Source organism: Pan troglodytes, chromosome X (assembly GCF_028858775.2).
Source record: "Pan troglodytes isolate AG18354 chromosome X, NHGRI_mPanTro3-v2.0_pri, whole genome shotgun sequence".
Classification (NCBI taxonomy): domain Eukaryota; kingdom Metazoa; phylum Chordata; class Mammalia; order Primates; family Hominidae; genus Pan; species Pan troglodytes.
Window position 1 is genome coordinate 81,986,162 of NC_072421.2, and position 22,519 is coordinate 82,008,680.

Consider the following 22,519-nt stretch of genomic DNA (forward strand, 5'->3'; position numbering starts at 1 on the left):
AAACAAAAAATGCTTTCCCCCTCTGAGTCCAAATGTAATTGGGGGAGAAATATCTTGTGCCAAATTCACATGCGAAAATGATCTCAATACATTTTTAAGAGAAAAAGCAGGACACACATCTGAATATTCAGCACAATTCCAGTTTTGTAAATATATATTTGAGAACATAATATGTGGAAGAAATGACTGGAATGAAATATTCTAAAATGTAATAATGATTCTTACTGGGTGATGGGATTACAAGTGGTTCTGTTTTTTAATATATTTTCTACATTTTCTAAAATCTCTGCAATGAACATTTATTACTGTTATAAAGAAATATAAACAAACATGTGAAACTTCTTTAGTTTCATTTGATGTGAAAAATATCACTCGATCTTATGGACATACTCATCCATTGACTTGTCTTTTAAATAGATTTGCAATGATACTCATTCACTTATCTAAAATAAAATGATTTCACCATCTTAAGTCAATAATTTTGCAGATCTGAGAAAGACTTCAGTCATTTGAGATGCACATTTGTATGTGATTCACTCCTTGCAATGTTCTTGAAAATTTACCAACTGGGAAGAAAAACTGCTGTTATGCTATTTAAAACATACCACTTGCCCTTTCTTATTCCTTCCCCACTAGTTAGGTAACATGAAGAGTTTTAATTGGTAAAAGGCTTTGACAAGGCATGGACATATTTCACACAAATTGAAAGCATGCTTAAGTAGTTTTGAAGAGAACCAGGAAAAGTTAGATGCAACATCGCCACATTTAAAACAAACAAAAAAACCTCTTGTAAAAATAACACTTTGTTATACTGTGCAATTTACTTGCTGATGTTACCATTTAAATATAATATCCCAGACATATTTGTTGTCTATTACAAAATATTCACTTTATTCCATTGGTACTGGAGTTAAGTAAAGTCAGTTAAGGACGGTACACATGTCAGCTTGGAAATCAACTCAGTTTTCACATGAGCACTCCATTTTCTCCCTTCTTTGACACCCAACACCTTATTATTCTCTTCATTTTTCATTTTATCAGAACCGTATTTTGGGGAGAAAATAATCCACTTTAAAAGAGGAAAGTGCTTACAACACAAAGGCTTATAAAAATAAATATTAAAATAAAGAAATAGATGTCTATTAGTTGGAAATCATTTATTGCCTCTATAAAAGTTTAAATAAAAACTCTACAAAAATTCACATTACAGTCTGATGTGGTTTTAAGGTGACAGTATATTTCAGAGGTAGTACTAGTAAAATGGGATGCAGGATTGCTAAAATTAATTACTTAACAAGTTAATGCAAAATAAAATTTCAGTGTGGAGCAATATACACTCAGTATATATTTTAATGAAACAATTTTAATTATATTTGCGTGAAAATATCACTTTACTCTTTTTTCCCCCTAGCAAATCTGTTCTTAATGAAAGTTTGTTTTCAGCAATGGTGTGTTGACTGTAGGTTCACAAGTTAGTAGCCTCCTTGATTATAGCATTACAGAGCATAGCTTGGTGAAGAGCATGATACAGTGCTGTCTGCCAAGGAAAATACCAACTTCAAAGAGAAATCTACCCATTTACCTAACATTTAGATACAGTGGTACTGATAACTCCCTTAAAAAGCTAACCTATCACATGTGTGCATGTTTCAGATCTGAATGAAAATCTAATATATTAAAAAAGTAGACAATATTTCTGGAATAACGCAACTGTAATATGGAAGAAGGGCAGGAGTTAAAGTTTTCAGAATGTCTTTTAAAAAGGATCACAAAATAGTTGTCTGAGATGAAGAAACTATCCCTTGGAAATGGGCTGAATCCGATTCCCACCACCCCCACCAAAAAAGGCAACAAAGTCCATTTTAGAGCCCAAAATTATTTTAAATTAACCACTTATGTTTTCTCCTACAAACTTACAGACTGCTGAATATGAAAGTGCCTCACAATAGATGTTGCTGTCTTTGGAGAAATGGCTTCTTTGACATCTTTTGAGGTCTTGGTCGAATAAAGAGTACAGGGTATAATTGGGTCTCAGCCTTTTCTTCTCCAACAATAACAAACATTTCTATCACATGCTTGCAATGGCAATACAAAAATCCTGCTGTTGATAACTGACCTTAGGACAAAACATCCCCAGTTTCCATGAAGAGGCCAATTTTCTTTTAAGGTTTTCTTTGCATGTGCTAATTTTCCTATTCTCCAGAGCAATTGCAATTCTCATTTTCTTGTGAATAAGTTTAGCTTGGCTGAAAAGAAGAAAATACCTTCCTTTTTTTTTCATATGTACACATTTTGGAAGGTAAGCGCTCTTACATACACATTTCTGGCTTAAAAACTGCTTGGCTGTTCTAAGCTTAAAGCAGACATAGAAATGTAGTTGAAAGAAAAAAAGAAGTTTTTTCTTGTTGTTGTTTTTTGTTTTTTGTTTTTTTCCACATTGGCTTCTGTCTCCCTGAGAGAGCCTTCAGATAGTAAGGTCTGTTTTAATAATCTCAAAGCCCTAAAGAAAGAAACACTAGTTAGTTAATTTTTATCCCCAGCCATGAAGATGTCCACAAGAGTAATTATAAGCTGATAATTTTTCCTGCTCTAACATATCTCAAAACCAACTCCTATCTACATATGTAAAAAATATACTTTCTTCATAACAACTTTTCAAAGCTTGACCTTGACATCTTTTTCAAAGTCTACCATGAATAATTTCAATCTGGCAATTATGATTCTTTTTCTATAGATAGAGGTATTTCCTTCAGTTCCTGCTACAGAATAGCCACATTTCATTTTACAAGTGTTTTAATTCCAATGATGGTGAAGAAAAATATTCTGGTGCTGAAACACAAATTTCAAGACAAAAGGAGTTCTAAATGTATTGTTATGATTTATACAGTTTCTATTTTGATGAAATGTTAAACAGAGACAAAAAGATCATCTATGCTTTCTCTCAAAATTGTGGACTAGGAATCCTTCTAAGAATCACACCTAGCAGAACCTTAAATCTATTAAAAATTCTACTTAAATGTGGTTTATTAATATCATAGAAGATGTTAACAAGAAATAATTATTTGTGACGTTTACAGCTTGCTGAGAAATCCAATGTCCAGCACAGTGTCTTCTCTATAGCAGGAGCTCAACAAGTATTTTTCGATTTAGTGACTAATGGCTGATGCGTGACAAATAAAATCTATAGTGTTAAAAGCTGTAGGAGAGAATATACCTATAGTTAATTTGCAATGAGAACCAAATAAGAAGGGGCTTAAATTGAAGCAGAAGTAATTATGTTTGAAAGATAAACTCAATGACTATGAAGCAGACCCTAGGAGAGACTTGAAGACCTGGAATTTGTTCATGCTACTTAATAAGTGGTTTCTAACTTCGTTGTATATGGGGGCGACTCTTCATCTCATGGAGGGGTTGGTGTGACTGGTACATTTAATCGTAATATTTGAGGCTCTGTTACTCTCTGCTGCTGTCTCTGAATGGAATTTGACTTGTCAGCAAGAAAAACTAACTATTGTTTGCAAAACTCCATATGGCTCAAGGAAGCATATCTGAACACTGAAATATTCCTACTAACAAAGGGACCATATCAGTAGTATGGCAGCAATATAAACAAATAAGTGACAAAATGAAAGACTATCAGTGGGAGCTTACCTATTTGTGTGTGTGGGAGGATGGGACACTTCAAGGGTAAAGACATTTATGACTGCCTTTCTGTGTTCATAAGTTAGTATTAGTAAATTTCAAGATCAAATTTGGCTCTGATTACAAATTTTTAAAAATATCTGAATACCTACTAGGTACCAACAAAAATTAAAAACAAATTGGAAACAGAAACTTGATGACTGAAACAGCCATCCAGCTACTTCATTAATCTTTTAGGTATAGATAGTAATTTAACCATGCAACACAATTGCACACTGCCAAGTCACAAATATATGACACTGTGGGCTTAGGGAGAAACTGACATTTTTTCTTCTATGGGTCTTGGTAATACCATCTGGTACTCCAGAAAGGAAGAACTACAAAGAACAGTCTACAGTGTGTTGCCATCTGGTACCTACTAATAGAAAACTGGGTAGCTTGCCCATTTTAGGTGTGTACTCATAGAATAGTATTCATGGAATTCAGAAGACTGTGATTTACAACCAAAGTAGTATAACTCTTTTTGAATACTATCCTTGGCTGATGGCTCTGTACAGGCCTCATATGGAAATGAGGTAAATTTTGTGGCAAAGCTGAATGACTAAATTTTTAAAAAATCTCAGCAGCTTACCTTGACTTCCTGTTTCATAACATGTAAGAACTAAAAAAGAATTATAAAGATGGTGATAAATTTAAAATATTTGTGTAACACTTCATCTAACCCAGTTATACAAATTTACTACTGGAATGTCAATCGTATCAATACTTGTCATTTGTAGTAATGAAGAATCCCCATCAAGACTAATTTTGACAACATTTTGTTTCTGTACACTTCGTAATTTATTTGACGTTATGTTGGTTAAATTACCTTTCCATTGTGCTTCCCCACCCCCACACAAATATTTGGGTTAGATAATAGAAGAACACCAGCAATTTACAATTACATACCTGTAATCATTTCAATTTTCAGTCATTAGTTTAAGTCAAATTTTCATAGGGGTTAAAAAGTAAATCAGAGAACTCATTAAATAATGAGTTAAATAATTTTTTAAAGTTTTGTTTTAAATGTTCAGTCCACTTTCCTGAGAAAAAGTGTAAGTTGGATGATAGGAAAAGGAGAGAAGAAGAAAGAAGATGTAATGGCTACAAAAACAAGACTAATCAAGCTGTAGCAACTTGATAAGCAATGCTGAAATGTCTTTAGTTATTTTGTCTCTGGTTAAAAATTAGACATAATGAATTTCAGGGTTAAACTGCTGAAACTTAAATATAATTTTTTTCCAGAGTTCCATCAGTTAAAAAAATACTCTCTCAAACAATGCTTTTAAATTTCACCTACATTTTTTTTGCACTGTAGCCATTATATCTTGTACATTCTTCACAGAATACATCCGTTTCAACAATGTGTTTTCCCAACTAAAGAATACCAGGGCAACAGAATGCAGTTATCTTGAAATGCACACCTGTTACGAAGCCAAAAGACTGTATCATATATTCCCTCCAACTGAAATCACAAACTTTCTGAGACATTTTTCTCTGACAAAGAAGATACACTGAATGAGGTATCATCAGGCTCCAGTGAGGCATGATTGAAATCCATTTCCTCTAATTCAGGAGGTAAATCTGACAGCAGTGCCTGAATAAAAAAAATTAATATTTTTGGATTAGTATGTGGATAAATTGTTTTCCAATTTATATTAATAGTTGTAGTCCTCCCATGGTGAATTATCCTTATGGATTTAAAGAATAATTTATATTTCAGGATCTTAGACAATGCCTTACCTAAAAGAAAAATTCTTCATACATTATTCAGAAGGTAACAAAATTCTAGATGTTGAAAGTGTGAATTCTGTAGAGTAGAACTTGTACAAAGGGGATATTAGGAGGGAAATGAGCAACTCTTCTGAACCAAGTGCTTTGAAGTGTTTGAGGTTAGTGATTTTCATACTAGTTTTGAGTGTGCATTGATCACTGTTTAAGGGATTTAAAATTGCGTTCTTTGTTAAAATACTCATGCCAGTTATGCTGTCCTTTGTAGAAGACTGCATTTAACAAAAGACTATTTTGTTCTTCAGTGGGAGAAAGAACTTAGTAGTTACGAAAAACCTCCAGCTATTTTACTTTAGACTAAATTTTAACAACTTGAAAAGACCAAGTAAATTTATTTTTTCTTTCCTAAGGCTATGTTCATACCTACAGATGGCCAAGCACCCACCAGGGCACAGCTGAATCAGTGGATCTATCTGTAGTAATGATGTATCTGGAGGGCTACTCATTTCTCTGCTTGAGTAATAAGGATAATCCAATAATGATGAAATAAGCTTTGTCATGGTCTAATTATTTTATCTGAAGTTGTAGAACATGCACCCATTCTAAAGAAATAAATGATTAATCAAGTTTTACGCAGCTGACAATGCTAATGTTCACTTGACCATGAGGAACTTTGAACTTAATGATTGATTTGCTGCTTCCAATACTAAGAATAATGTAGCATATCTGGCAATTTTTAGACAGTATTACTTGTAATGTGGGCTTTGGGTGCAGTGGTAAATAAGGACCAAGGGAACAGGAAGAAATGAAAGCTTGTCACTAGCCAATTAAGGAACAGAAAGGGCATGTTGGAGAATATATGAAATCCACTGTTGAAATAAGACAGTATGCACTCATTCTCTTTATTAAAATAAGTGGCAGCTGCAAATCCTATACTTCCTGCCTTGTAGCACAGGGGCAAGATCAAAACATTCTCATTTTTATCAGGCTATGTAAGGGAAGACTAACCCCTATCTGGCAGACTAGCTGTTATTATTTATTTTATAAAATTGAATTTCTCATTAATTTATTGCTGGAACTGAGAGTATATACACAGTAAACTAACTTAAAGGTAATGCCTGCTTTCTAAGTGGCTAGATTGCAGTAATAGGACACGGAGCCATTTTCTCCTAGAAAAGTGTTTTACCACTAACCCAGTCCCAGTGCAATGGGGTCTTTTCTGACATTGGCTGATCAGTCTATATGAAATACATCACTGGATTTAACTCGCTTTGCAATTCTGAAGATGCCATATTAAAGAGGAGAAAGTGTTCAAATTAACATTGACTGAACATGTTCTTAGAGTCAGAAAGTCAAGAGAATAAGATTTCATGATATTCTAATTTCTAATTTCTAGTGGGGAGATTACAAATCAAAGAAGCATTATTATTTATTTCTTTGTTACTGCATTATAAGTAGTTGAGTAAAATGAGTGCAGTAAAAATATAAAAATTTTAATATCTGAGGTAGCATAGGGCACAACTAATACATGTGGTCCACTTTAAAATTCTTCTTTCAATATCTTACTAGATTTGCAACTGAAAAAAATCTTTGGATTATAACAATTGTTGGAACTGCCTTTTTCACAGATACTAACGTGAATACAATTAACTTTCTTTATTACAAATGTTTCATAAATGACAACTATCCTCAGGGTCTGACCTACGGTCATTTTTCCCAAGAGATTAAAGCATTTTCCGTATGCTCAGATCTATAACACTTATTCTAGACCCTATGGTATGAATATCAAGTTCTGTAGTATTAATCATTCTTATCCCACTTGCAAAGTGGAGAAATTGAAGTTCAAGAAACGCAATTGATCTGGCTAGGAACACGCAGTGAATTATCAGGGGAAGCAAGACCATAGCAAATGACTAAGTATAATGCTGAAAATATTACTTTGATTTTAAAGTGGCTATTGATTTAAACAACAACAACAACAAAATCTTTGGGTAATCTAGTGTTTCAGTCAGAGAGTATCACATTTTGTAAACCCTGGACTACTTCAATGGTCCAAAATATTCTGTGGACCACACATCTCACTCAACTTACACAAATAAAGATTAATGGAAGAAAACTGAAGATCTTTTTTAAAATTAAAAACCAGTGACATGTGGTTGTCTTTTATTAGGTAGAATAAAAATTAACTCCTTCCAGAAATAAACCTATAAATATTTCATGATGTAAAGATCAGTAGTTTAAGCGATTACCTAGATAACTTTTTTGGACTACTATTCGTGTCTTCTATATTTTGTGACCATATTCTGAGATTCATTATACTCATTCTTAATTATACAAATTAGTAGTTTCTATTTGGTGCTGATTATACTGGCTATGAAGTTCACTACAATTTTTGAATCATGTTCTCTTTCAGCCAACTTTTGTCCATATACTAATTTATTAGTCTTTAATCAGAGGGAAAGAAGAGGAAGAGAAAAATAAAAATGCACATTAATTACATTTGTTATTGGTCTTGGGAAAAGAACCAAACCAGGAATGAAGTTAGAATTAGAAAATAAAATGGGGTCTGTGTACTATTCCTAGATGTCAAGAGGCACAGAAACTTGCTAGTTACTTGGCCATATAACTCTCAATTCACAACCATGCTATGACTTTCAAAACAAGAGCCACACTTTAAGTTATTCCTCTGCTTGTACCTAATTTTGTTTATTCACAGTTATTTAAAACTTACAGTACTCTTGGGACCATGTTCAAAACTACCTCCCCTATTCATTTAAAATCTGCATTTTAGGTTTCTAAAAAATAAACACATTTTCAGTATGTCGTGGAATATACATAACTCACATAATAAACCAATATGCTTAAATTAAGCTGGCAAAGGTAAGTGAAAGCTACTGTCTTGAGATGTCTGTGTGTGTGACAGGGTGTACGGGGAGTAAAATTCATGAAACTTGACACATAATATACATGCTGGTTTGAGCCTCATGAGTAAATTCATTAGTTTCAATTTTGTGGTTCAGCACTGCAGTAAAATATATAAAGGCTATTTCTTGGGGAAAAAAAGGGAGGCTTATGGGATGCTATGGCTTTAATCTTTTTCCTTAGGGATGTCTGAGATGGGCTATATACATGCTGTCTTTCTTTGATATAAGAGATGAATATTTGTACTCCTGACATTCCTTGATGAATAAAAACCTCTGAGACTGTTTCCTAAACAAGGGTTACATATGTCTCACACTACTCCTATAGAACTGTGACAAGGAATCAGCATAATGTCATATAGCTCAAATGAAAATTTGGTATAATTTAATATTACATGGTACATTTATTATAATTCTATAGTTTTTAGCAGGCTTAACAAATTATTATATAGATCTCACATGAATGTATGAGACACAAAATATAATTTGGGAGGAACTGGTAAACAAAAACCCACATCAACATGCAAAAGACAATACATTTCATCTTTGGAGTCAAAAATTCAAATACTCAAATACTTAAATTGGGAAAAGTAAGTGATGCACTGTGGAAACAAAGAGTTTCACAAAGTAATTTCATATTTTCTTAGTGATGAGCAACACATTACAGAATAGAAGATGTCCAAACATCTGTGAACTGTAGTGGAGGTTGGCAGGAAATTAAGATCCAGAAGAGACGCAAAGAAATGCTTTAACTCTTTCATTCACAAAAGGTCCCAAAATATGTGCCTCTCTAGTTAGGGTAGCCTAGTTTCTATCAACAATTTCAGAAATTTCTTTGAAATTAATTTTAAAGTTATTTTCCTCACCTAAAGACTAACCTGACATTAAAAGCATGTTAATCAATTATTTTGATTTTCCACTGAAGGAGCACACAGAATCTGAGCATCTATTCTCAAGAAAACTGTTCACAAAGGTCATAAAATAACAAATATTTCCTCCTTGCCAAGCAGAAATGAAGTATAAAAATGAAAACATGTGAAGAACCCAAGTGTGACATACCATTTTTTGACTTGATACATTGCAGCTTACTAGTCTTTCCTGGGACCTACCTGCTGTTGTTCCTTATCATCAGCTTTCATTGCTAATATCAAGCTTCTAACAAAAGTCTGAAGTTTAAAGTATTTTTGCTTTTGAATCTCGAGCTCATTTTCAATGAATTTGACTTCTTCATTCTGAAAGAGAAAATACCAAATGATACAATTACCTTATGTAAACCCAGGACTGTACATGTTTGATGCACAATAAAATTCTAAAAAACCATCAAATTAGAAGGACAATAAAGAAAACAAAATGTTAACATAAAGGAATACAAAGCATGGAAGAAAATGATCCTGTTAGTCACAGGATGCCTTTTAAGCAAATCACTAATAGAAAACGATTTATAAAATCAAAAACCAATCCAATAAGTTCCAGTAAGAGAAAAACCAAAAAACAGCTCCCTTCTTGGAAAGACCCCTCCTATATCAAGCCTAATTGGCATTCAGATTAAGATTAAGAATAGAGGTTGGGTGCGTGGCTCACACCTGTAACCCCAGCACTTTGGGAGGCCAAGGCAGGTGGATCACCTTAGGTCAGAAGTTTGAGACCAGCCTGGCCAACATGGTGAAACCCCGTCTCTACTAAAAATACAAAAATTAGTAGGGCATGGTGGTGTGTGCCTGTAGTCCAAGCTACTTGGGAGGCTGAGGCAGAAGAATCACTTGAACCTTGGAGGTGGGCAGAGGTTGCAGTGAGCAGAGATCGCGCTGCTGCACTGCAGCCTGGGCAACAAGAGTGAGACTGTCTCAAAAAAAAAAAAAAAAAAAGATTAGGAATAGATAGAGTCCAATTAACCCAAAGAGCAATAGCAGACACAGTAATGTTGAATTTGCCATTCAGAAAGCCAACTACTCAGAACTTAAATGGTGAATTTGCACCAAGAAGAGCCTGAAATTACTAAGATTGTCTTAAGTTTTTTGCTGAGCCTCCACAGATTAAGTAGGAGTCTGTTATTCCAAGAAATCTGAAAATGTACCACTGTGTACTATTGGTGTAAGAATCAGTTACTCTTTACTATTTTTGCTAGTTGTATAGGTAAAACAACTGGACTAATATTTGGGAGTATTCTAGTGCCAGGTCTACTGATAACTGTAAACTTGGGTGGGAGACTCTCTTTACTCATCAGTAAAATGGTTATTATACTGGTAATCCCTGACAGTTCTAGCTTTGAGGGCTATAACACTCAAATAAGATAATGGCCATGAAAGTGCTCTGAATAGATTTACTATGAAAGCCACAGTAATCAAGAAAGGATGGTATTGCATAAGGATAGACATATCAACCAATGGAAAAAAATAGAGAGACCAGAAATAAATCCCCACAAAAATGGTCGATTGATTTTCAACAAAGTTGCTGAGGTCACCCAATAGATAAAGAAAGTATTGTCTTTCAATAAACAGTGGTTAAACAAATGTAAATCCACATGCAAAAAAAAAGTTATCGGCCCTTACCTCACATCATAGACAAAGTGTAACAAGACATGGATCATAGACCTAAAACTAAAATGCATAATAAAACTGAAACTTTTAGAGGAAAACAGAGGAGAAAATCTTTGTTACCTTGGGTTAGGCAAAAAGTTTCTTAAATAGAACACAAAAATTATGGAACTTTAAAAAAAAGAAAACTTTTAATTTATTTAGTTAAATCAATTTTATTTATTTATTTATTTTTTATTTAGAGACAGGGACTTGCTCTGTTGCCCATACTGGAGTGCAGTGGTACAATCATAGCTCACTGCCACCTTGAACTACTGTGCTCAAGGGATCCTCTCACCTCAGTAGCTAGACTACAGGTATGCACCACCATCCGTGGCTAATTATTTTTTAACTTTTTTGTAGAAATGGGGTCTCCTTATTTTGCCCAGGCTGGTCTTGAACTCCTGGTCTCAAGCGATCCTCCCACATCAGTCTCCCAAAGTGTTGGTATTACGGGGATGCATTATTGTGCCTAGCCTCAAGAAAGACCTATTTTATAAAATGAGGTCAGGAGTTTTAAACCAGCCTGGGCAACATAGCAAAACCCTGTTTCTACCAAAAAAATATATATATATAGCCTGACATGGTATGGTGTGGTGGCATGCAACTATAGTCCCAGCTATTCAGGAGGCTGAAGCAAGAGGACTGCTTGAGCCCAAGAGTTTGAGGTTGTGTTGAGCCATGATCGTACCACTGCACTTCAGCTTGGGTGACAGTGAGACCCTATGTCAACAAACAAAACAAAACGATACAAAAAACAACTTTGCTCTTTAAAATATATTGTAAAGAAAATAAAAATAAAACCACGTATTGGGAGAAAATATTTTCAAACCATACATCTGACAAAGGACTTGGATTCAGAATACATGAAGTACTGTTACAACTCAATTATGAGATGAGCAACAAAGTAAAAAGCAAAATATTTGAACACACTCTTCATCAAATAAGGTATCTGAATGACCAATAAGCACGTCAAAATATGCTTAATATCATTTGTTCTTAAAGAAATACAGATTAAAACCCCAAAGAGATACTACTACTGACATATTACAATAGTTAAAGAGATTGACAGTACCAAGTGCTGACAAGAATGTGGAGCAATTAGAAGTCTCATACATGTTGACAAAACGTGTCAACCTCTATAAAATCCTTGAAGAGATTGATTCTGAGCCAAATATGAGTGACCAATGGCCTGTAACACAACCCTCAGGAGATCTTGAGAAATGTGCCCAAGGTGGTTGGGCCACCACTTGATTTTATACATTTTAGAAAGACACAAGGCATAAATCTATATTTGTAAATTGTACATTGGTTTGGTTCAGAAAGGGGGGACAACTGGAAGCAGAGGCTTCCAGGTCAAACACAGATTCAAAGATTTTCTCATTGGAAATTGCATGAAAGTGTTATCAACAGAAAGGAACGTCTGAGTTATGATTAGGGGTTGTGGAGACCAAGGTTTTATCTTGCAGATGAAGGCTCCAGGTAGTAGGCTTCAGAGAGAATAGATTGTAAGTGTTTCTTATCAGACTTAAAGAATCTGTTTTATCAGTGATTCCAAACGGGAGGAAGATATAATGAGGCATGGCCAGCTCGCCCTTCCCATCATGGCCTGAACTAATTTTTCAAGTTAACTTTGAAATGCCCTTGGCCAAGAGGGGGGGTTCATTCAGATGGCTGAGGGACTTACAATTTTATTTTTGGTTTATTAATACATACATTATTGGTGAAAGTGTAAAATGGTACAGCTACTTTGGAAAATATTTTGGCAGTTTCTTAAGAAATTCAACACAATCTTTCTTAACGTAAGACTCAGCAATCCTACTTTGAGGTATTTACCCAAGATAAATGAAAACACATGTCATAAAAAGACTTATACATCAATATTCATAGCAGGTTTATTTATAATAGTCCCAAACCAGAAGGAGTTCAAGACTTCATTAGCAGGTGAATAAACAAATTATGGTGGTGTTTACACAACTATGTCCACCTGTCAAAACTCATTTAACTGTATACTTAAGAAGATGAATTTTATTGTATGAAAATTATGCATCAAGTAACCTGATTAAAAATAAAGTCTATCCCAAAGGGAGGAAATAAAACCTCTTCCTTCTGTCTAACTGACACTTTGTATCCTCTGACCATCATTCCCTTATTTCCCAGCCTCCCACAAGCCCTTGGTAACCACCATTCTACTCTCTGCTTGTTTGAATTTGATTGTTTTTGATTGCGCACATTAAGTGAGAACGTGATGGGAGTCTTTTTGTTAATGGCTTATTTCATTTAGCATAATGTTCTCCAATTCTCTCCATGTTTTTTCAAACAATAAAGTATTTTTTATATGCTGAATTGTATGAATGGTGAATATGGTAAATAATAATAATATATTGTACATTTCAAAATCACTATGAGAAAATTTGAAATGTTTTCACCACAAAATATGGTATCTGTGGTGGTGGATATGTTATGTCGTTTGATTTAATTAATCCACTTGGTATTCATAAATCATAACAGCATTTTGTACCCTATAAATATACACAACTCTTACTTGTCAGTTTACCATTAAAAAGTAAAAATGATTCTAAAAAAATAATCAGCCAGTTACCATTTCAAAAAACATGGAAGTAGCCTATGACTATTCTTTGCATCTGGCAAACTGGTCTCAAAATCATAGCAGGACTTTTAAGAGCATTTGTTCAAAAAACCAAATTAAAGTATATTAAAATTAATTGGTTACATGGATATTTTTGTTGTTTCAATTGAGAGGATGGTGTAGTATTTATCATATTCAATCTATTAACATCTTTACTATATCATTTATTTTATCAGCTTAGTTAAAAACTTTTTTTACCTGAACATGCTCCTGTCATAATATATTTTACTAAATTTAAGCCTTTGCTTTATTAGTATTCATTGTTGGAGCAGTAGTATTAGTAAAGTGCTAACCAGGAAGTCGTTTCTAATACAAGAGATATACGTTATCATTATAGTAGTATCTGGTTTGAATGCACAGTCCTTCTTAGTTGCATTCAAGTGTATTAGGAAACATTGATTCACATTTGCAAAAGTCATGAAGCATCTTTTGGTATGCAGACTTCTAATTCTTCATGCAAATATTTCTCCTCCTCAGTATTTATGCAATGTTTGAAAAATATAAACAGCTTTAAGATAATTTAATATTGCAGACATTTTCTTCACAGAGCTGCTTTGCAAGCCTATTAAATACTTCCTAGATAACAGGCAGTAATTTATGTATACTTTCAAGATTTTCTAAGTAAATCAATGCTTGTGAGAGGAACTAGTATCATAACATCAGTTACTGAATATCATAAAACAAGATCTATCTTATTTTTATTGTTGTTAAAACCCTACCTACATTTTGAGTAAGCTTTGTTAGTTCTTCGTCAAGATGATAGTAAGGAGAACTCCAGTTTCCACATTGACCAGAGCTTTGATCTCTGAGCAAGCTATTAATGACTGCCAAGTCTGAGGTGCTATTTTATGATGCAGTTACTCTTGCCTCAGGTACTGAGCCCATCAAAGTGTCTCATAAACATTTTGTGTTATTTAGAATTCCTAAGAACATGGATTTCTAGTGATGTATCTCAGTCAAAAACTCCACTATGACCAAAATGAGTATGGATGGTTGCATAGTAATAATTATCAAATGCACCATTGGAAACATTCTTTCAGTTTGCTACATGAAATCTCAAGAATGAGAGACTGTATAATTCAGTGTAGGGGAAAAATACAATGATCCAGCTCCTGATTTTATATAAGTGAGTACTTGCATAATAGTTTTAAAATTATTTCCAAAGATAAATTAAGTCATTTGTTCACTCACTCAGCAACTACTATAACTATAGTTATAGTTGAACAATTATATGACAGGCTCTCAACCAGGTAACACATAGGTGAATAAAATAAGTCTCTTCTCACAGGAGGTTTATGATGAAGATATCATCATGTGTTGTATAACAACGTTTCAGTCAACAATGTGCCACATATAATGACAGTCATCCCATAAAATTATAATGGAGCTGAAAAATTTCTATCACCTAGTGATGTTGTAGCCATCGTAACATCATAGTACAATGCATTAACTTTTCTATGGTTAGATACACAATACTTATTTGTGTTCCAATTGCCTACAGTATTCAATACAGTGACATGCTGTACAGGTTTGTAGCCTAGAAGCAATAAGCTATACCATATACCCTAGGTATGTAGTAGGCTATATACATCTAGGTTTGTGTAAGTACACTCTATGATGTTTTGCACAATGACAAAATTGCCTAACAATGCATTTCTCAGAATTTATCCCCATCATTAAGTGATGCATAATGGTACTTAAGATATCAACAATGTGGTTTTCATCCCCAAACAAGAAACACTAGTATGTGTATACAACTAGGGTACAACATTTTCTCTGAAGACAGATAAATTACTAAACTGGTAGAGCTTTTTAAAACCAACATCCTGAAATCAGTAACAAGAACTGCTATATGAGGTTTTGCTTACCTTTCCCTTAGAAGTAACAAAGTTCATGTGAGGTGAGTTGAAAAATTTTAAAATCATGATTACAAAAACATATATTTTCTATGTAAGTGCTGAATTTTGAGGATTAAAAAAAGAACTTTATGGAACTGCCAAGCCTGAGACACTTAAATAAAACATATTTAAAAAATCCCTAATGGGGTAGTGAATGACCCCTTTGTTTCCACAGAATTTATTACAATGGAAAACACTGGATTAACACAATGCTCTTGAGAGTTCGGTGAAAATATTAACAAACATTTCTGGACTAGACACTCTGCCCTGCCCTACTCTGGTTTTTAGCGCCAAACCTTTTCAAGGAGACTGCCACCCAAGAGGGGAGAGGTCTTGGAAAGAATCCTCTGAGTCCTGGGCCCAACCCTCTTTGACATATTTGAGAGTGCTAAGAGGAGCACTCTTAACAGCTGTGCAATCTAGTCCTTTCGTCTGTAGTTTCCACAACCTGTGCCAAGCTGTGGCATGCAGAGACATTGAAATCCTGAACTGGGCATTTAGAAATATTATATGACCATGTAGGAGAGATTATCGTAATCTCTTGTATTTCAGAACCAACAAACTTATAATTCTGTTAGTTGAAAATACAGTCAAAATATAGGATTTCATCATGTTCTTTGACCATCTAGGAAACACGTTTCAAAAGATATTTTCCTTCTGTGTTTACAATATTCAATATTTTAAAGCTTGACATGTTATGAATATTTGGAAAACAGAATCTGTTGGATGGCATACATTTCAATTATGGTAAAACTGAAAAGATTTTTGAGGAAATGACAGCTGTTATATTTTCTGATTAAATGTTATTTTCTGTTAACATTTTAACATTACTAATCTCTGCTTTGAACACTAATGACATTCCATAACAAGAACTTTTGTGTATGAAAAGGACTGTGTGGCCAAGATTTCAGAAGTTCCCAAAGTTATCTAGTAAGATAGGATAATGATTATCAAAGGGACAGCTTTTATAAATCTATGCAGAAAACATATTGACATACAGACTGATATCTTATATACATATTTAATAAAATAATATGTATAGCACCCTGTCAAAGGCAGCTTTTCAATTTAGTAACAAATGACATTAAGAAAAGGTCATCTGTATTCATATTCATTCTGTATTTGCTTTGGAAATTGTTTGCAAACTTCTCCTATAACAGCTGTATTATCATATTTTTAAAAATTGTCCACAGAAGAAGTAAAAATTTAGGATAAAATTAGCAAAGTCCACTGGAAAAAGAAATCCCTTTTACTATCATTTAAAAATGAACATTGGCTTTAGAAAAGCTTTGTCATACATTTCATGTTGGCCATGACCAAGTACTGCCTCCATCCTGCCATATACCATCAATACTTACTCCACTCAGCAAACTCTTTGCCTAAGATCATAACCCCTAAACCCAACAGCAATAATTAAAATAACCAGCACTCTGACTGATATTCAAGTAGCCAGAAAGAATTAATGCAGAGCCTTAGAATGCTTAACTTATTAAATAGGAGTAACATAGGTATTGTAAAATTCTGCCTCATTTAATACCTTCTCTTAATAAATTCATAATTTAAAATTACCTACCTTATAATCCAAGAAAGAGTTTACTTGTTCTACTTCAGAATTACTTATCATGTCACTTTCTTCATCATCAATAATTTCTATTTTCTGTAACACAAGTAGAGAAGTTACAAATATATATCACATCATTCTTACTACACTCAGCAATGCATAGAAAATATGCATTCAATGTTTAGGTTATCTAGTCTAGGTTATCTGGAATAAATTCTGATAACTGACTGGCTCCTCAGTGTTACATATAGTGTGTGTCTGAGCCACCTCCCTCTACCTTTAACTGATGACCGCTTGGTAAATAAAAAAATTAATACTATTTAAAATAGAAAATGTCTTTCTACAATATCCCTAACAAAACAGGCGAACTGCTTAAACAGCACCCTCCAGGGACAGGAAATTTACTTCCTATAATGGTGGTCTATTTTAATGGGAGTAAACATACAATTGATAGGAATAGCTTTCTTTTTTAAGTTTCCACATGCCTCTTTGTGACTTCTAATGTAAAATGTCAGCATATGACATATTCCAAAATCAAACACAATTTTTAAAAATTCCAATATTTACTGCACACTGCACAACTTTAGCTTGACAACTAATTAAAAGCAGGCATCTATGATGTAATGATAAAAATAGCATGATGATTTGTTTCCTTCACTGAAGAGTAACAGCCAGGATGAGGAGGTGGAGAGAGAGGAAAAGGGAGAAAGAGAAAGGAGAGAGACAGATTAAATTATCTTTAGCTTTTAAAAAAAGGCATAGCATAGCTTGTACAATAACTTGTCCACAGTAGGTACTAACACTAATTAAATATCTGTAGAAAGAATGAACAAAACAGTTCAGCGTTGATGAAAAAAAAATGACCAATGAGCTCCAACCATGAGGGGGCAAGTTCTCTAATCATGTGATTTTTTAAAAAAAAAGCAAAAAAAAAAAGGTATAAGTAAAATCAGCTCTAATTTTTCTTTCACATGTAAAAAACACAGTCAAGAAAAAACTCCTTTAAATATTTAAACCCTGCCAACCCAAAGAAAATTTTTAAAGAGGAAAAACTAAGCTATATTCAGTCACTAGACGGTCTTTTAAGAACAAGCACATAAATAGCAACATGTTGTAGGCAGAATTTGAAATCAGGCTTCCTACTCTGTGTGTGTGTGTGTGTGTGTGTGTATACACACACGTATATACATATATGAACACACATACATACATATTTACATATGGTGATTAAAAGTCACAAATTAACTTGGAATGATTATATTTAATATATTGCGTATGAGGATATGATACTATTACAGGGTTTGTAACCTGCAGGCTTTTGAGTCAGGAAAACAGCTGCAGTGAAATTACTTTCTACTGCTGCCTGGAGATGAATCCAATATTTTGTTTTCTATTCTAATCTCTATAAAATTGGGGCTTCATCATGCCAGCTCTTCCAAGACCTCAGATTTGATATTTTTTGATGTTTTTCAGATTCTCTACATATTTGGATTGGCTCTGGGAAAAAGGAGCTAGGCAATTCAGGGAGGGATGCACCAAAGGCCACCGTAGAGATGTGTGCATTTAAATAGGTCTTATATGTCTGTTTGATTTGTCATCCATGAATAATTGGGAGCACTCAAAAGTTACAGGCAGAGGAGATTAGCCTTTGAAAGTGTGGCATTTTGTTTCTAAAAAATCAATTGCTTTTTGAAAGATTAGGTGCCTAAATGACTGTGAGTCATCCCATGCCATGGCTTCATTCATTATCTCCAAATATCTGCTGCAAAGGAGATTCAACGCAGAGAAATTCAGGCTAAAAATGAGCATGTCTTTAAAGGGAAAGATGTTTCAATTTGTAAATTGTATATAACTTGCACACTAAAACTCAAATCTGTAGCAGATTATTGGTGGAATTTAAGATGAGCACAATTCATAACTATGGAAAATAATTACTAGTAGCTATCTAACAAAAACATGACTTTGCCTCACAATCAAAGCTGTTTTCCTGTAGGCTTGTTAAACTTAGTGTTTAGAAGGGTCAAGCATTGACTTCAACCAGGACTCAAATCAGTAAAATACAATCCTAAACTATATTCTGCTTGTAGAAAACACTGTTATATATTACTGTTATTTAACAAAAAAATAGCAAAACTATTTTATGCGCTCAACTTTTATTAAAGACATGTGGCAGGACTACAGTGTGAAATAAGTAATGCTTCTAATGAAAGTCAAGGGAAACCCTAAAGTCACAGCCCTTTTGTAACAACAACAAAAAAAATCAATTAAGAGGCTATTTTTTAGTGGCTGCAATCAAACACAGAATGTTGATTCAAAAGCAAAAACAAAAGGACAATGACATTCCCCTTTATATCTGACTCTTAATACCATCTTGATTATAGGGTTACTTGATAGGGCAGAATATAAACAGATGTTGCTAAAACAGCTGCATAGGGAGCATCACTATATGTTTACATTTTCACAAAACCCAGTTTACTCCACACACAACCTGCTTCTATTTGCTATTCAAACATTTAATACTGTCTTTCTTCCTATATTGTGATTTTTAAGATGAGTAACCAGAGTACAATTTAACTATTAATAGGAGGAAAAAGGTTCCAAACACACCATCAATAGGTATGTTCTGAATAGAGAACTCAGAGTCAGAAATTCTTGCATACATGTGCCACAACTAACAAAGTTTTCCTTCACGATCTCATGCTAAACTCTGTTCTAATTCTGCCATCCATCAAGTAGGTAGAAATCTGCTCTTTGCTAACTGTGTTGAAGAAAAATAGCTTGTTATATGTAAAATATCATATACATACCAAGTATTGGGTTTTTATATTTGCACATCTCCTCAATCAAAAAATTAGTGATACAAATGACAACATTTTAAATTTTATTTACTAAGCCATCAAAGATATGTAATTTCATTGGAAAGAGTTCTGTTTTGGTTTGTGAAGTGGAGCAAGACTTTATTCTGAAAATGAGAATATTTTCACCAACTGGATACTTGGGCTTGAAATCAACCATGTAATGAGAAAAGAATTTCAAACTGTACATACCACATTATCTGTGGTTACTGCATGGTGGTCCTCTTCCTTATGAGCCCTTGCATCATTCGGAACAACTTCACTGGGCTCTTCTATAGAAAAAAAATGCCATAATTTCATTTTCATTTCGCAAAACTTTCTTGAGAATACTATTTTCAAGGTCATTTAAATAATTTCTCTATTATAAAAAGACACAAATGGCAAATTCATTTCACACGTTTGATGAGCAATTCTACTTCAAACAATGCATTCAAAGGAAATAAGTAGGGATGGGGGCAAATACAAGGATGGTCACCGTTGTCCTATTTGTAACTGAAAAAACGGACAAAAACTGTATCCTTAACAATGGAGGAATAGAGAAATTTAGAATCTATCTCTATAATAAATATTATGAAGCCGCTAAAATTGAAATAGAACAGTAGTTATAAGGAAATATTCATGGTTTACTGGCAAGTGAAAAAATGAAGGTAACAAAATCTACTGTGTGAATACATATAATATTAATTTTATTTTAAAATATATAAACTTCACTATAAAATTTAAATAAATTTATTATGCAAATATGTAAATTTTCATGGAGACACACTAGGACTGTTTCCACAAAGACATTGTCATTAGTATTTCTAGATGGAATTATGAGTGATTTTTAATTTTTCTGTTTTCTTTTTGCTTATTTGTGTTTAAATATTTTTCTACAATGAACATTTGTTTCTCATTCAAATAAGAAAAAAGTCATAAAATAATTTTCAAATCTATGATATAAAACCATAAATCCAGAGTATTTCCAGTTTTGTGAATGTATGTGTGTACAAACACACACAGACACACTCCTGTATATATGCTAAGAGAAAATGGTGGCAAAAATATCCTCTTATCCTTATTTTCAGAAGGGTTATCACTGAGGAATAGGATTGTTTCTATTTTTATTGTATTTCCCAGTACTTTCTAAAATGAACATGTATCCCTTTTCTGATCAAAATTCAATATTCTAAAAACGAGAAAATAAGTGAAAGAAATAAATTAATTCAGAGAAACCAGACTACTAAAAAACTCTCCAGGCTGAGCTAGGGGAACTGGTCGGTTCAAGGCACAGGGTGTCTGCATGTATAATCCCTTCTGTTTTAGATTACCCTCCACCAGCCCCTTAAAAAAACAAGGTAGCAATGTTCCTCTCTCTCTCTTTATCTCTTCTTTTGGCACAGCCATATCATGGAGATTATTTGAATAAATACTAGTAGAATTTCGCGATCTCATGGTAACTGACATTTTACTTCACCTTAGGAAGCAGAACAAAAATATTTATCAGCCCTCACGAATTTTTCGAAGTCTATTCCTTTTCATGGAAAGAAATATAGGGGTGCCTCGTATGAGCATGGGGGCATTATTAAGAGGAAAATGTGGTTGATCCAGGAACTCACATATGACCATATAGAGAATTCAAGTTTAAGATATTCAGGAAAATCTTACCAGAATTTTGATGCAAAGTCCACTATAAACACAATTTAAATGTTTTTGTCTCCTCTGCTATATTTTTTAAAAATTAAATTTTTGGGGGTATATTTGAGATATACAACATAATGTTATACACACACACACACATATATAAATTGTTTCTATAATGAAACAAGTTAACATATCCATTATCTCACATAGTTATCCATCCCCACCCACGAGCAGCTATAATATACTCCTTTAGCAAAAATCCTGAATAGAGTACACTTATTAATAGTAATCCTCATGTTGCATATTAGATCTTTTGACTTGTTCATACTACATATTTGCTACTTTTTATCATTTGACCTGCATTTCCCTATTTCCTCTCCCTCCTACTCTGATCCTGGTAACCTCTTTTTTTTCTCTATCTGTTTATATTTGACTGTTTTTCTCCCCTGCCATTTGCCACAACATGGATAGACCCTGATATGGTTTAGGTCTGTGTCCCCTCCCAAAACTCATGTCAAATTGCAATCCCCAATGTTGCAGTTGGAGCCTGGTGGGAAGTGATTGGGTCATGGGGGTATTTCCCTTTTGATGCTGTTCTTGTAAGAGTGGGTGAGTTCTCAGGAGATCTGGTGTTGAAAGTGTGTAGCACCCCATCCCTCTTCCTCCTGTTCCAGCCATGTAAGACCTGCCTGCTTCCCTTTCACCTTCTGCCATGATTGTAAATTCCTGAGGCCTCCCTGAGAAGAAGCCAGCAACATGCTTCCTTTACAGCCTGCAGAACTGTGAGCCAATTAAATCTCTTTTCTTTATAAATTACCAAGTCTCAGGTATTTCCTTATAGCAGTGCTAGAACAAACTGAAGCAGACCTGCAGGACATTATGCTGAGTGAAATAACTGAACACAGAAAGGAAAATATTGCATGATCTCACTTATATGTGGAATCTTAAAAACAGGTCAATTTAATTTTTTTAAAGAACCGTTCATAGACAGAGGAGCCTTTACCTACTCATTATTTAGACATTTCA

The 22,519-nt window shown here is 33.8% G+C and overlaps 1 protein-coding gene across 7 annotated transcripts in view; it reads right to left on the reverse strand.

Moving 5' to 3' along the window:
- Positions 1–1,134: 1,134 nt before the first annotated feature.
- The window catches only part of HDX (highly divergent homeobox), a 183,033-nt gene continuing 161,648 nt past the window's right edge, over positions 1,135–22,519 (reverse strand). For 5 of the 7 annotated variants that reach the window (XM_003317538.6, XM_003317539.5, XM_063804410.1 and 2 more), the window contains 4 exons: positions 20,063–20,142; positions 17,028–17,111; positions 9,443–9,565; positions 4,459–5,278 (listed from right to left, as the gene is read on the reverse strand). In XM_003317538.6, coding sequence (XP_003317586.1) covers positions 5,153–5,278; positions 9,443–9,565; positions 17,028–17,111; positions 20,063–20,142 — 413 coding nt within the window. In that variant the 3' untranslated portion in view covers positions 4,459–5,152. Of the gene's footprint in view, positions 4,304–4,458; positions 5,279–9,442; positions 9,566–17,027; positions 17,112–20,062; positions 20,143–22,519 lie in introns of those variants that run through there. The other 2 variants (XR_010154765.1, XM_016943585.4) reach the window with 2 other exon arrangements.